Source organism: Eubalaena glacialis, chromosome 11 (assembly GCF_028564815.1).
Source record: "Eubalaena glacialis isolate mEubGla1 chromosome 11, mEubGla1.1.hap2.+ XY, whole genome shotgun sequence".
NCBI lineage: Eukaryota > Metazoa > Chordata > Mammalia > Artiodactyla > Balaenidae > Eubalaena > Eubalaena glacialis.
In genome coordinates, this window is record NC_083726.1 from 65,716,135 (window position 1) to 65,733,244 (window position 17,110).

Sequence of the window (17,110 nt, forward strand, 5' to 3'; positions counted from 1 at the left end):
GTTGAAAAAGTGAATGTTAGGCTTTAAATAAAACTCTGAATTTAGGTGTAGGGTCATATTCTTACCTAGACCTTACCATTGAAATTTTGCCAAGGGGAATGCAGCAGATAGTTTTTAAAGGCCATACTTAGTGAGAGCCAATTCACTCAATACCTTGATCAGTGCTGAACCCTAAAATAAAGATAAATGTAAAAAAAAAAAAAAGGTAAATGTAAATTCAGCATGTCAGCATAATCATATTCACCTCCTTGCTTAAATTTAGAATTTGAGGTGTGTTTTTGTTGTGGAATTCAAGGGAAACTTAGTTGTTTGAATTTATCCATTTACAATCAAACCTACATGAGGAAGGCAGCATGAGGTGGACAGGTATGGTCATTTCAAAAGGATGCAGAGGCAGTGTACACCATAGTGGGATGAAGTGGGGAAATGTGACACAGTTCTTTGTGTGTGAAAGCTCCTGCACTGACCTCTCTCTCACAGCACTCAACACAGTTTCCATTCTCGGGACCTTGAACTCCTCTGGGCCAGAAAACATGTTTCATGTCTTTTCGCCAAGCCCTTGCTGTATACTTATTTCCCTGTAGCTAAATCCAACGAACACTCTACTGTCCTTATTAACAACCCCTCTACAGTATTTGATGTTACTCAGCACTCTATCCTGACACTGTCCTTCCTTTGTTTCTATAACATCAATGTCTTCTGCTTTTTCTCCTCCTTCTTGGCCAGTGCATCTGTGTGTCCTTTTCTGACACTGCTTTCTCTTGAAGTCCTTTACTGTTTTTTATTTATTTATTTATTTATTTAATTTTTTTGCTGCATTGGGTATTCATTGCTGCACGCGGGCTTTCTCTAGTTGCGGCGAGTGGGGACTACTCTTCGTTGCGGTACGCGGGCTTCTCATTGCGGTGGCTTCTCATGTTGCGGAGCACGGGCTCTAGGCGCTCGGGCTCAGTAGTTGTGGCGCACAGACTTGGTTACTTAGCTGCTCCACAGCATGTAGGATCTTCCCGGACCAGGGCTCAAACCCGTGTTCCCTGCACTGGCAGGCGGATTCCTAGCTACTGCGCCACCAGGAAAGTTTCTGTTTTTAATTTACTAAGTCTATTCCCAAATCGGGTAAGTCAAACTCCAAAATATCCACCAAATCCATCACTTTCCTTCCAACCACTCTCTTTCCCTCTATCCCCATGACTTTCATCATAAAGCCTGGATGATTGCAATAGCCTCCTAATTAGTCTCCTTGTCTTCCATCTCAAACGCTTCCAATCCATTCTTTAAATCCATAATGGTCTTTCTAATCTGGTCTAAAGTATGACAAAAAGGAGAATTAAGCCCAAGGCTGCCTGGCTCTGGAGGCAGTAGCCCCATGCTTCATTCCTTGCTGCTCCTCATTCCTACATATCACCAGCTCCTCTAGATTCAACCTTCCATATATTTCCCAAATATATCCACTGTTTTCCATTGCCACTACCACTTCCTTAAATCAGTGTTATCATCAACTAACCAGCCATCTTCTAACCAGTCTCCCTGTCTCGTGTTCCTCCATCCCCAACTTTGTTCTATCTATTCTCTCTGCACAGAGCAGTCAGGATCTTGCTGAAATGCAAAGTTCATTATTCCTCTTTCCTTTAATGGCTCTCATTGAGTTTGGAATAAGGTCCTTTCATAATCAATTCTTTGCATAATCCTCCAGACTAGTACTCCCCAATCCCCTTATACTTTATGTAACAAACCATAACAAACCACTTCCAGTTTCGTAAACTCACCCAGTTGTCTGTGTATTTGCATGTGGACTCTCCTCCGCATTTGTACCTACTACTCCTATTCATTTTTCAAGACAGCCCCAAGTATCACCTCTTCCAGGAAGCCTTCCTGCATCCTCTACACCACACCACCCCCCAAAGACCTGGAGATTATAAGTAATACATATCTCTTTGCACAGGATCATGCCATGCCTCTTCCTTGAGACTTATCAGAATGCATTATGTCCAGTTAAATCTTAGCCAAACAAGCACCTATTAATACCCTAGAATATGCTTGGCCCAATATATGCACCTTAGAAGGCAATCAATATGTTTCCAGAAAGAAAACAAATGAATAAACATGTGAAGCCTACAGGGTTGTTCATCCATATGAGTTAATCACTTGGGTTAAAAAAAGATTTTAATAATTTAGAAAATGATTAAGTAGGAATATGTATGAGCTAGAAAGAAAGGAGGCTTTCCATATATATATGGTACCTTGATTTATGACAAAGGTGTCACTGCAGTCCAGTGGGAAAAGGATGGTCTTCTACATAAATAGTGCTGGGTCAACCGTATATCCATATGGAGAAAAAAATAAATCTTAATCCCTACATTGCACCATACACACATAAAAATATCAATTTCCATGTGTATTGTGGAACTATATAAAAGGTTGAACAATAAATCCTTTAGGAGAGTATGTTAATGACCTTGTGGGTAGGCAAAGATTTCTTAATTATAACTCAAAAAATGCTAACAATAAAGAAAAAATGGTAAATTGAACTACATTAAAATTAAGAACGTCTGCTCATCAAATGACATCATTAAGAGAGTGAAAAGGCAAGGTACAGAGTGGGAAAAGATTTTCTTTTTCAGTCTGTAAATCCAACAAAGGACTCTTATTCATAATATATAATGTATTCCTACCAACGCTTAAGATTGGTAAAAACAGGCAACCCATGAGAAAACATGAGAAAGACTTGAACAGGCATTTCAGTAAAGAGGATATCCAGATAAAAAAATAAATAAACAAATGAAAAGGTGTCAACCTCATTAGTTAAAAATTAAAGTCACGGGATTTCCCTGGTGGTCCAGTGGTTGAGAATACATCTTGCAATGCAGGGGACCCCAGTTTGATCCCTGGTTGGGGAACTAAGATCCCACATGCCGTGGGGCAACTAAGCCCACGCGCCACAACTAGAGAGAAGCCCATGCACCGTGACGAAGAGCCCGTGTGCCGCAACTAAGACCCAATGCAGCCAAAAAATAAATAAATAAATATTTAAAAAAATAATTTAAGTCACAATGTGACAGATATACTATAAACTCTCCTAATGGCTACAGTGAAGGAGGATGAGGAATAACCAGAACTCTCCCATACTACTAGTGGGAGTGTACATAACCACAACCACTCTGGAAAAATTAACATTTTTTTCTACTAAACTGAACATATACATGCCTTATTACCCTACAATTCCACTCCTAGGAATTGAAATTCCTAGCAGCAGAAATGCAAACAGCAGAAATTTGTAAATATATTCACCCAAACACATGTACAAGAATGCTAATAGCAATGCCATTTGTAATAGCAGAAAACAATGCAGATATCCGTTAACATTGGGAAATAGATAAATAAATTATAGTATATTCATACAATGGTACTACATAGAAATGAGAACAATTTACAATTGCATTCAATGGTATGAGTAAATTTCACAAACATAACATTGAATAAAAGAACCCACATATAAAAGAGTATATTCCACTTATATAAACTTCAAAAACAGGCAAAACAAATCCATTGTGTTAAAAGTCAGTGGGGATTACTGAGAGTAGATAGTGACAGGGTAGGGGAACCAGAGGGAGGCCTCTCAGATAGTTCTGTTACTTGATCTGCATACTGGTTACACTAGTAATCATAAGTTTGCAAAACTGTACATTTATGATTGGTGAAAATTTATGTACGTACGTTATCCTTCAATAAAAAGTTTTCAAAATAAAGAATAAAAAAGAAAGAAAGGCTTTTCACTTGGTGAACATAACTGTACCTGTGTTGCCCATTCAACAGCATAACTTGAAATTCTGGGTTACACTTGGAGAATTCTATTCTTATACCACACCACTGGCACATAATGCTGTTGTCATTAGGTTCCAAATATACATTGTCACACCTCAGATGCTGACCTCTCTCTGAGCAGTGCCAATCTCAGATTCCCAGTGGCCTCTACGACTTCTCCACTCAATCCACCTATCATCTCAAACAGTATAACATTCAACTTGTAAGATCACATTGACTGATGGGTCCTGCCCTTAACACCCTCCCCAAAACACACACACAAACGCATTTCCTGCTTAGACATGTATCCCTTCTCAACTTCCCTATTTCTGTAAAAAGCAGCACTACCATTTCATTCTCTTAGTTCTCCAGGCTCAAAACTTTAAGGGTTAATTTTGACTCTTTCCTTTTTACCTCATGTCTCACCAATCACCAGTGGGATTCTTCCTTTGGATGGTCTCTTCTATTATTACCTTCTACCCATTCCTACTGTAATTACAATGGTTTGACACCTTCTGCTTAGATTATTACCATAACCTTCTTATTGATCCACTTATCCCCAGTCTCTTTCCCTGCTCCACTTACCTGTCAGATTAATTTTACAAAAATGCTGTTCCTTTCCCTCCACTCTTATCTATAAGAATATAAAGGCTTCACACAGTCTATGTGTGTGAACTCAGCCCAAACTCCTTCTTCAGACTGGGGTTCAAAATGCTCCACTCTCCTCATATAACACATCACCCACAATTCTCTTGCATGCCCTAATCAAGTCAATTTCTTTGCCCTCCCTTATACAGGCACCATATCATCATCATACTATGTCTTTCTTTGCTAATATTATTTTCCCTATTTAAAGTACTCACTCTGGGCTTCCCTAGTGGTGCAGTGGTTAAGAATCCACCTGTCAACGCAGGGGACACGGGTTTGAGCCCTGGGCCGGGAAGATCCCACATGCCGTGGAGCAACTAAGCCCGTGCGCCACAACTACTGAGCCTGCGCTCTAGAGCCCACGAGCCACAACTACTGAGCCTGCCTGCCATAACTACTGAAGCCCGCACACCTAGAGCTCGTGCTCCGCAGCAAGAGAAGCCACTGCAATGAGAAGCCCACACACCGCAACGAAGAGTAGCCCCCACTCACCGCAACTAGAGATAGCCCGTGCGCAGCAACGAAGACCCAACGCAGCCAAAAATAAATAAATAAAATAAATAAAGTTTTAAAATAAAATAAAGTAATAAAGTACTCACTCTACTCCCAACCCATTCAGTTAAAAGCCACCATTCCCAATGAAGGTTTTCACGATGAACCATAGATCATAATATAAAGACTTTTTCCTCCCTCTTAAATTTCTATAACTTTCCACTTAAGGCAGTACAGAATAAATTGTGAAGTATAGATAAAATTTGTCTTCAGCATTCACAATTTCTTCTTTTTATATCCTTTAAAATTTTATTAAGAAATTTTCAAACGTACTCAGAAATAGAGAAAAAAGTATAATGAACTCCATATACTCATTATTAAAACTCAACAACTATCAAGATTTTTGCCACAATCTTTTATCTATCATCGTTTCCCTTTTTCTTTGCTGAAGTATTTTAAAGCAAATCTTAGACCTTATTTCATTTAACCTACCACTTCTGCATGCAACTCTAAAAATTATGGAAATTTTCTTACATAACCACACTACCATTATCACACTTAATAAAATTAATAATAATTTATTGGTATTATCTAATAACTAGTCCATATTCAAATTTCCCTGGTTATCACCAAATGTTTTACATTGGTTTGTTTGAATCAGGGTCCAAACAACATCTGCTGTTACATTTAGTAGTTAGTCTCCAAAATCTCTTTTAACCTAGAGCTGTCTCCCTTTCCCACCTTTTCCACCCATCCCACCACTGACTTGTTGCAGAAACAAGATAATTTGTGCTGTAGAATGTCATACACTCTGCAGTTGTCTGTTTTCTTCCTCGTGATGTCATCTGACTTCACGGAAGTTGAAGTTGTCAGACTAAACGGAAGTTGGCTCTAAAGGCTTAATTAGATTCAGCACAACTGTATCTGCTAGATCACTTCATAGGTGATGCTGTGTATTTCTTACTGGATCACATCTTAGGTTCACAGGGTGTGACTGTCCCACTTTTAGTGATGCTATGATTGACTAGTGAGTTCAGATGGCAACAGCCTAACCTTCCATTAAAACATTCCCCATCAATATTTTATCTGAGTTTTCATCCACTGATAATCTTTGCCTTAATAAATTATTTCATTAGAGGATATAAAGGGTGATTTTTCTAACTCTATTATTACTTCCACATTTACAAGCTGGCATTACTCTGTAAAGAATGATTTTCTCTGGTTAACTAGGGCCATTTGGTCACCTTGAAATACAATTTGTACAGGAAATGCAGGACAAATGCTCAATTCTTTATTTGACTATATGATTGCCAGTGTATAGAATATGCAGTTGGTGCCCTAGTTATTTCCAATGGTGCAATGGTATCAGATGATTATTTTTAATTCACTTTTATCTTTTTTTAAATTTTCTTTTGCTTTGTGGGGATAACTTTATGAACTCACGAGTTTATACTGTTAAAATTAACATATTATAACTGTATTACGACATGATCAGTGATATGTATTACAATAAGATCACTCCAGCTGTTGTATGGAGCCTGAACTGGACAGGGGTAAGAGTGAGTGAATGTAGAGGAAATCTAGAAGGGCACTGAGGTTTCCTGGGCAAGGGATGATGTACTTATTAGAGTGGAGGCAATAGAGATGAAGAGAAAAGAATACTATTTGAGAGATATTTAGGAGGTAGACTTGACAGGACTTAGTAATTAATTCTATGGTGTTCAGAAAAGGAGATGGAGATGTCAAGAGTAATTCTTGTTTCTGATTTGAGAAAACAGATGTGTGCTGCTCTATTTACTGAGCAAGAGAAACTTGTAGGAGGTGCATATTTGTGAGACGATAACTAGTTCAATTTGGGATACATGTGAGAAACCCAGCCAGAGATTGGAAGTTTACTATAAGATCTGGATCTAAAAGATGTCAAGCAAGACAGGAATAAAGACACAGATGTAGAGAATGGACTTGAGGACACAGGAGGGGGAAGGGTAAGCTGGGACGAAGTGAGAGAGTAGCACTGACATATATACACTACCAAATGTAAAATAGATAGCTAGTGGGAAGCAGCTGCATAGCACAGGGAGATCAGCTCAGTGCTTTGTGACCACCTAGAGGGGTGGGATAGGGAGGGTGGAAGGGAGACGCAAGAGGGAGGGGATATGGGGATACATGTATACATATACCTGATTCACTTTGTTATACAGCAGAAACTAACACAACATTGTAAAGCAATTACACGCCAATAAAGATGTTTTAAAAAATTAAAAAAAGAAAAAGAAGATGTCAAGGAGCCATCGGCATACAGAAAGGATCTGCAGCGTTGGGAATGAACACACTTACTAGACACGAGGGTAAGATCCATAGAATAAAATTAGGAAAAAGTCTAGGACCGAACCTTGAGGAACTCCAACATTTAAAGATTAGGAGAAGAGGAAGAACCAGCAGAAACTGAGAAGAAACAAAAAAAGTAGGAGTGAAACACAGAAAATAGAGAATTTTTGAAGCCAAGGGCACAAAGCGTCTCAAGAAAGAGATAACAGTCAACTGTGACAAAGCTTATCACAGGTCAACAAGAACCAAAAAGTGTCCAATGGATTTAGCAACAAATGGAGAGGGCATTTGGTTTCAAGAAGTGGTAGGAGCAGAATCCAGACTGAAATGTATTTAGGGATAAATAGGAGGTGAAGAAGTAGAAAAATTGTTAGCCAACTCCGTTGTTTCCTACATAAGTTATGATACATGGGGTCATGCAATGGATTCTACAAGGCTCCTCCCCATACACACACAGAAACACATGCCATTCTCAAAACTATGTACTTGTACTTGTTTTATTTCTTCGATTGGACCAGAAGATTCTAGAGAAAAGAGACCATGTTACTACCTCTGAATTCTCCATGCTACACTGGATGGTCCAGGGCTTATTGCAGACAGCAAGTAAACGCTTATTGAATAAGCAAGGTAAAATACTTTATTAAATACCTTTAAATTATTAACCATGATAATAGTTATGAAAATATGCACAGACAGAAATCATTCATTTAATTCAACAAACACGTATATGATGTCTACAATATGCTAGGCAATCTGTGACTCGGTTTCACATTTTAATGGAGAGGAGATGTAGACACCCAAATAAATAATTTAAATTCCACAAATACTATGAAAGAAAAAATGTTTTATCCTAATTTTACTGTGGACAAGAAAGAATACATTAGTAGAATATTTATACATATATACTGATGTAAGTTAAAGAATGTGGCAGTAAATATAAAAAAATGATCTAGTAGGACTTCCCTGGTGGTGCAGTGGTTAAGAATCCGCCTGCCAATACAGGGGACACAGGTTCGATCCCTGGTCCAGGAAGATCCCACAGGCCGCAGAGCAACTAAGCCCGTGCGACACAACTACTGAGCCTGCGCTCTAGAGCCCGCGAGCCACAACTACTGAAGCTCACCTGCCTATAGCCCGTGCTCCGCAACAAGAGAAGCCACTGCAATGAGAAGCCTTTGCACCTCAACGAAAAGTAACCCCTGCTCGCCGCAACTAGAGAAAGCCCGCACACAGCAACAAAGATCCAACGCAGCCAAAAATAAATAAAATTAAAAAAAAAAATGATCTAGTAAAAAAATTTTTTTTTGCTTCCCATAGCTTGTATGCTATTAAGTCAGATAATCAGGAACAAAAAGAATAGATTATTATTTCCCCTCCTCTCCCATTTATATATTTAAGATTAACAGTGCTCACATAGTCTATTTCTGACCTAGATCTTATTGTTACTTATGTCCAAGGGGAGGGAAAAAAATCCTAATTTTCATGAATACTTCTGAGATAGAATTACAAAGAATCAATTGCATGAACCCTCCTCTCTTTTATTTAATCCTCTGTAAATTGCAATAAAGAACTGAGACTATTGGGGAAATGACATATTGCTTTTGTATTGTAAAGAAAATAAAATTCAAGACTGTGCCTCTCATTCCAAAAAAGGAGATTTTACACTTTACCATGGTCCAGTTGTGTGTAATTTATTTCTTTATTAAACTTTTGAAAGAAGTATTTTCAATGAGCTACTTATTAATCCTTATACTTCCCTATGCCATTTAATTCTTACTTTTGTTAAGTGTATTTCCTGGTTCAGTAAAAAGTATTCAAGTCATCCTTAACCCTTCTGTCTCTTTACTGAAATATACTTTTATTTGCTAAAGGGATAGACACAAGATAATGAAGATTATTTTTCCTGTAAAATATGCAAGAAATAGATAAAATTATTTGTGTGTTGGGTCTCATTTTTTTCTAGGGATGACTACTGCAGCAAATTTGAACAAGTCAAGCAGAGCTGTGGCTGGCAGGCTAGAAAAATCCATGGTCGCCACTGTCACACCACAACCTGCAGCAGCTGTCTCAAGTCCCTCCCTCCCACGCCCAAGCACTGCCTGCCAGCCCAGCAGGAATGAATGGGCTCTGCAGAGCACTATAAATGGTGCTGCAGACGCTGAAAATCTGTTGCTAAAAACCAAAAGGAAAAATTATCCACCAAAATACAAATTTTCAACTTCGGTGGCAGTAACAAACTTCTTTACCTATGAAATTTCATTAGCAACGTCAAATGGTACCCAGTCAGAGTCATATTCTGCATACCACATCTTTGTTGGTAATGGAACCTTTCTAAATAGCAAAAGAATGTTACTGCAATCCATTTCCTAGGGCTGAAAGCAAAGCCTTTTGTCCCAAGAGGCAATTGAGCAACCACCAGAGTCTCTAGTTGAATAGCAACAGTATGAGGCTGGCTACAATTCCCACAGTTAAAAGCCCAATCTTAGAGGAGGAGAATTTACTGAATTCACATAAGAGCTACATAAAAAAGAAATGCAGTTATTGAGCTGACATCTACACGGTCATCTGTGGAAGGAGACAATATTACAAAACGGTTTTCTTTTTTACACTATACAGCTTTCCTCCTTTTTAATTTTCTCTTTCCGGAAGAGAGAACAATGCAGAATATAACTGCATGCACAGGTAGTACTAGCTTCTGAACTCAGTTCTTTCTCTTTGTATTTTCTCAGTTCTTTATTAGGAAAGATGATTCATTTTAAGGAACAATACACTACATAATATATATTACATAGACTTCTGGTAAAGGAATATTTCTAGCCGACTAAGTATGGTATGTTCATTAGATCTTAATTATCTTCATGTTAGAACTACTTGTGTGCTTCCATACTTAGTATGATTATTCTTTCCATCTTCTGTTTTTGTTTAACTATTAGGGAGAGGGTTGCAAAAGGTATGAAAATAAATTACTTGAACCCGAGAAACCATTTTGGATGGTCCTATTATTGAATCTTATTTAATTAAAAAAATTTACATTTACCCAAGCCATTTTAAGCAACATTCCCATCTTCTCTTCTACTTTATTTTTAAAGCAATTAGAGATGTTGAATCCTCACCGAATGCAGTTTAGTATACTTTGAGGGAGGGGCTGGGAATAATTTTCCATTAAATATCTCATCGCAAATTCTGCGATTACACGTTGGGGAAAAAAACTCTTACATTGGTAATTTTAACTGTAGTTTGAGGTTTAAACAATATAAAATCATCCAACTCCAGTTCTCTTTCTTCCCTCCCCTCACCCCTTCCCAACCCCACCCCATAATGGATGTTCGGCTGACTGTTTTTGCACGGTCTCTTTGTCTGAGGGATGCAAACAGTCTATGGATGCTAGGGAAAAAGGGGTGGGTGAGAGATTACCTCATCCCATGTCGCTTGCACCAATCACCACTCTTCTGTCGTGGCTTCTCCGGGCAGATTGAGCGGTCTGGACCAACAGGAAAAGGCCCCAGCCCATCCCCATGGTGACCGAGTTGTATATAGGGAGCCGCATCCGCCCATGTGCCGCAGGTTCTCTTACATCGACCGCCTAAGAGTCGCGCTGTAAGAAGCAACAACCTCTCCTCCTTCTCTCCGCCATCTGCTCGGCAGCCACAAAACAGCAACTATGGTAAGAATGTTTTCTCCGGCTCTTTGTGACCGTTGGGTGGGGTCAGCCTCCCAGGGTCTACTTGGAAAATCTTAAGCCCTTCTTCCTTTACAACTCGTTTGGATCAGTGGAGCTTTACGCTTTATTTGCGAGGTTGAGATTTGCCCCAAATCCTTGAGCCCGGCCGCCGCCGCAGTGCGGGGTGCAGGAGCCCAGCCAGAACCGCGTCCAGGGCGCAGCGGAACAGTGAGGGGAGAACAAAGGCGGCGCGGGGGGAGTTTTTGTTATCCGAGCCCTTCGTGGCAGCAAGCAGCTCATCTGTCGGTGATGAAAGGGTCTGGGGCAGGGAAGGCGAAATTGGCGTCGCCTGCTCGGCCCCTGTGTGTGCGCACGGTATTCGTGTGACTCGAAGAGCCCTTCCTCGCGTTGTTTCCCAGGGACAGGGAGAGGAGGAGTCGACCAAAAAGTCGGGGGTCGGGGGGTGTTGCTGGGAAGAAGAGGGGGAGAGAAGGAAAGGGACAAAGCGGAGCTTCGGGTTAATATAAAAAGATCCCTCGCCAGTTCGTTGGCGTTTTAGAAAGATACCCATGTATTAACGGGGAAGATGGTTAGTTTCTGTTGGAACCCGTGGCGGCCGGCGTCACGGCGGCGCAGGGGCGGAGTTGTTTGTTTTCTGCTTCTCTGGCCTTGGAACCACAGGGCGGGGTTCGCCCTCACTAAGCCTCCTCTGTCAGGAGAAGACTTTTAATAAGCCTTTCATCTTTGCAGAACCGTAGGCGTTAAAAGGTTTTTCATTCACTGTTAAAACTTAGATGAAATTTTTTTTTCTTGAGGAGCAAAATCACAATTCACTTGACAAGCCCTTTAATGTCTGGTCTGGGGCCGCCCAGCCCTGACTGACTCGTTTGTGTCCGTCTTCGCCGCACGTTCAGCGAGAGAGAAAGCCGATTTTGTGAGCCAGGGTGCTGTATTGCGGAGGATCCAGGGAAACGCCCTTCCCTCCCCCCCCCCCGCCCCCATTTGTCAGTGAATAGACAACGGATAGACAAAGGAAGCTGTAGCCATAGAAGCCATAGAGAAGACACTCTCTGTTGAAGGTAATGAGTACGAATATTCTGTATTCTGTGATGGTTACAGAATCTCACAATGAAAATACTATTTTGTTGTTTTAAATAATATTTCATTATCCTTTCACTGGGCTTTTATTCCTTGTTTGGTAGCTTCTCATGTGCTATTTATTTGTAATTTAGGAACCGTTGTTTTAAAGATACTAATAATTTTTCAGTTTTATGCAGTGGAGAAGATTCTGGGAAAACTTTTTTTTTTTTTTTTTTTTTAAGTAATGAAAATGCTGCAGACAAAGAAGACATACTCTTGTGCAGCTGTCTTTTGTTCTAGTGCATCTTCATTAATTCATTTCAATGTAGGCATATGGTCCCAGGCTGGGTCAGAGGAGGAAAACTGGCAGAATAGCACAATGAGATCATGTAGGCAGTTGCTGGAAATAGAGCTTGTTCTGTTAAATAATGTAGCAGACAGTACAGGCTGGCACCAGGCACAGCAAATGCAGCAATGCAGCAATGCAGGAGGCATTCCTTGTTTAGCTTCTAACCCGCTAGTACTGGTGGATTCTGCAGAAAGACTGCAAAAGGGTGTGGCTTCCAGCCTCAGCTGCAGTACAGATGTCCATGTTGGAATACCAAGTCCTATTTAGCAAAAATGCTCATCTTTATTTAAAGGGAAAGGAGGCAGTAATATTGATTACAGTTAATTACTGATTGAATTTACTTCATTTTACAAATTCTGTGCTTTGAATATTTTTTAAATATGAGAAATCTTCTATTCAATCATGGCTGTTGGAACAATGGGCTTGCACCATGTGCTAAACAGTGCAACATTATTATTCGGACCACACGCATCTACAGCATTCACAGCAGGTGGTTTTCCTTAACTGTTTCTATTGTGTTATGGATATGACCTCAAATAAATTTGAAGAATACTTCTACATTACTTAGTTTTAGAAATTTACTGAAAACTGAAAATGCTAATATAACTAATTTTACAGTTTTTTTCTGTTCCTTCCCACAGCGTGAGTGCATCTCCATCCACGTTGGCCAGGCTGGTGTCCAGATCGGCAATGCCTGCTGGGAGCTCTACTGCCTGGAACACGGCATCCAGCCCGATGGCCAGATGCCAAGTGACAAGACTATTGGGGGAGGAGATGACTCCTTCAACACCTTCTTCAGTGAGACAGGCGCTGGCAAGCATGTGCCCAGGGCAGTGTTTGTAGACCTGGAACCCACGGTCATTGGTGAGTTGACCTCAGTAACCCCAATGAGATCCCAGGGGTCTGGGACAGGAGGTGTGTCCTGGGGGCTCCATTGATGCCCTGGGGTCGAGCAGACTTGTGCAGGTTGTTAGTGATGGGTGGCTGCTTCGTTTTCCTTTTCCAGATGAAGTTCGCACTGGCACCTACCGCCAGCTCTTCCACCCTGAGCAGCTCATCACAGGCAAGGAAGATGCTGCCAATAACTATGCCCGAGGTCACTACACCATTGGCAAGGAGATCATTGACCTCGTCTTGGACCGAATTCGGAAACTGGTATGTTTATTCTCAAGAATAAAGTAAATTAATGAACCTAAGGGAGATATTTGGAATATGCTCTTTTTTTCACACAGAATTGAAATGTAATAGTGAGGTTAATTATTCCTTTAAAGTTTTTTTTAAAGTTCAATTAAAATATGAACTATTTGATGTCATTTTATAAATATTAATAAAGATATTTTTGATAAAGAAATGCTGAGTAAGGAAGGTCTACAATTTTTAAAAAACTGTTTCTTGTCAAAATATGATCTAAATCTTTGGAATTAATATGAAAAGTGAAAATATTTACTATGATTACTATGATGGTATCACAAAGAGCAATAACTATGTTTTTTCTATTCCTCTTTTCTAACAGGCTGACCAGTGCACAGGTCTTCAGGGCTTCTTGGTTTTCCACAGCTTTGGCGGGGGAACTGGTTCCGGGTTCACCTCCCTGCTGATGGAACGTCTCTCTGTCGATTATGGCAAGAAGTCCAAGCTGGAGTTCTCCATTTACCCAGCCCCTCAGGTTTCCACAGCTGTAGTTGAGCCCTACAACTCCATCCTCACCACCCACACCACCCTGGAGCACTCTGATTGTGCCTTCATGGTAGACAATGAGGCCATCTATGACATCTGTCGTAGAAACCTCGATATTGAGCGCCCAACATATACTAACCTGAATAGGTTGATAGGTCAAATTGTGTCCTCCATCACCGCTTCCCTGCGATTTGATGGAGCCCTGAATGTTGATCTGACAGAATTCCAGACCAACCTGGTGCCCTATCCTCGCATCCACTTCCCTCTGGCCACATATGCCCCTGTCATCTCTGCTGAGAAAGCCTACCATGAACAGCTTTCTGTAGCAGAGATCACCAATGCTTGCTTTGAGCCAGCCAACCAGATGGTGAAATGCGACCCTCGCCATGGTAAATACATGGCTTGCTGCCTGTTGTACCGTGGTGACGTGGTTCCCAAAGATGTCAATGCTGCCATTGCCACCATCAAGACCAAGCGTACCATCCAGTTTGTGGACTGGTGCCCCACTGGCTTCAAAGTTGGCATTAATTACCAGCCTCCCACCGTGGTACCTGGTGGAGACCTGGCCAAAGTACAGCGAGCTGTGTGCATGCTGAGCAACACCACAGCCATCGCTGAGGCCTGGGCTCGCCTGGACCACAAGTTTGACCTGATGTATGCCAAGCGTGCCTTTGTTCACTGGTACGTGGGTGAGGGCATGGAGGAAGGAGAGTTTTCTGAGGCCCGTGAGGACATGGCTGCCCTTGAGAAGGATTATGAGGAGGTTGGTGTGGATTCTGTTGAAGGAGAGGGAGAGGAAGAAGGAGAGGAATACTAAAGTTAAAATGTCACAAAGGTGCTGCTTTTACAGGGAAACTTATTCTGTTTTAAACATTGAAAAGTTGTGGTCTGATCAGTTAATTTGTATGTAGCAGTGTATACTCATGTACAATTACTGACCTATGCTTTAAAACACGATGCTTTGTTATAGTTCCAAGCTATCCATTTCTCTGGTGGGTTTGAATAAAGTATTCCCTGTCTTAAATGAGCTCAGTCTTGTGCTTTCTATTTGGGTGTCTGAAAATTTTCGTCTATTCAGTAGATTGAGAAGAAAGAATAACTATTGACTGTGGTTTATACATATTCTATGCAATGATTTATTTTTTAATTTTAAATTGTCTTAGTATATTATAAAACTTATGTATAAAATATAACATGCATATCTAAAGATTAATATTAGATGTAAATCAACCATACTTCAATTTTAAAAATCGATTAAAAAAAAAAGGCGGTAAAGATTACCATTAGATAACATCCATGCTACTCTTAAGTTTTGACTCCATTATAATAGTTACTTAAATTGCTAGTACTTTGAGAATTGATATTTGCTAATGCACAACCAAAATCTGGTTGACTGCTGAGTCTCATACAACTAACAGATAAAATGGTGAATATTCCAAATGCATCATCAGGTCTTATAAGCTTATTTTCATGCCCCTCATCTCCTTGGCAAGTGTCTAGTTCCATCATGCTTCCTCTGCCCTGGGTTCTCAAAAGTAGTCTGTTCTCTCCAAGCAATTTCCTACTATGCTAGACCTAGTTCTTTACTTTCTTCTCTCCAAACTTATTTTCAGCTGAATATCACACTGGAAAAGCCTGATACACTTATTCACTCTAATGTGTTAGTTATATGTCTGAACTTTAACTCTCCAAGGATATTCTTATTTTAATATGGGCCAATAACTTCAAAGAACAAAACTCTAACAATGTAATAGTAGGCATAAACAACCAACACAGTGAATGAAACAGTTTTGGACCAAGGGGTTTTGTCAGCAATAGAGTTCAGCTGCCAGTCCAAATGACCAAAAGGCTAAGAACCCAAGGACAGCAAGTTGTTTTGTGCCATCACATTATCTTGTTCTGGGATAATACCCAGTGGTGATGAAAAGATTTTTTTGGTATTAACCGCCTATTTAATCTGTTTTTTTCTTGGCACTGCCAACTAAGGGGTGTAATAGAATTGTAGTACTGGAATCTGAGTTTAATGTAAGTTAATGGAGATAATGAAGAAGAAATAAGCCAAGATCAGCTAATTTGAGGAACTTGCCTGGTGGTGCAGTGGATGAGACTCCACGCTCCCAATGCAGGAACCTGGGTTCGATCCCTGGTCAGGGAACTAGATTCCCACATGCATGCTGCAACTAAGAGTTCACATGCCACAACTAAGGAGCTGGTGAACCACAACTAAGGAGCCCACCTGCCGCAACTAAGACCAGGTGCAACCAAATAAATAAATTTTTTTTAAAAAAAAAGATCAACTAATTTGAAAGCCAATTCAGAATTGCTCAGTTTTAATTAAAGCTAATGCAAACAGATCTGATGCACAAGAGTAAAAGGTCTTGCTCATTCAGATAAAAAACAATGTGGAGGGACTTCCCTGGTGGTCCAGTGGTTAAGACTCCACGCTTCCACTGCAGAGGGCATGGGTTCAATCCCTGGTTGGGGAACCAAGATCCCACATGCTGCACGGCACGGCCCCCAAAAAAAATTGGCAACTAGATCAAATGTCAGTTTTTAATGTACATTCCCAGCACACAGCAAAATATAAGGGATATGGTAGATGCACAGTGGTTATTGGTTGAATGAGTAAAATGTAGGATAAAAGAGATACAAATATAAAAATCATAGAAGTTAAATAAAAGCCCTATGATCCTAATCTCAATTGTGAATATCAGTATGAATTTGTTATACATTCTCTATTATGAAAGAAAAAAAAAACATTTTATAGCTTTGTCCACTGAAAATGCCTAGAACCAATGTAACAGTAGTATCCCCAGCACTCAGATGGTGGTCGCTAAATACCATTTCTCACTGAAAGGAAGCAGGACATTTTAGAGAAATGACTAATTCCAAGCCTGGAGCAGGAAATATACAAGTTCAGCCCAAGTATTTTCTCATTCCAGAAAGCAAGGAAGATATAAAAGACTAAAGTCAAATCAAAGGGACACAGGAGTCAGGTTGAAGGGGCTCTCACTGACGATACAACGTAAGTATTGAAAACAATACTGACTGCAATGTATTGAACCATACAAAAT

General features: G+C 40.2%; 1 protein-coding gene and 1 long non-coding RNA gene across 2 annotated transcripts in view; one reads left to right on the top strand and one right to left on the bottom strand.

The window, feature by feature from the left end:
* The window catches only part of LOC133101277 (uncharacterized), a 78,472-nt gene that overhangs the window by 9,330 nt on the left and 52,032 nt on the right, over positions 1 to 17,110 (bottom strand). The window contains exon 3 of the long non-coding RNA XR_009702610.1: positions 66 to 171. This is a non-coding gene — a long non-coding RNA (uncharacterized LOC133101277). The remainder of the gene's footprint in view (positions 1 to 65; positions 172 to 17,110) is intronic.
* Positions 10,817 to 15,060, top strand: TUBA1A (tubulin alpha 1a). Its single transcript, XM_061205943.1, has 4 exons — positions 10,817 to 10,933; positions 13,001 to 13,223; positions 13,366 to 13,514; positions 13,873 to 15,060. The coding sequence occupies exons 1-4, from the start codon at positions 10,931 to 10,933 to the stop codon at positions 14,851 to 14,853; spliced, it is 1,356 nt and encodes a 451-aa protein (XP_061061926.1). The 5' UTR covers positions 10,817 to 10,930; the 3' UTR covers positions 14,854 to 15,060.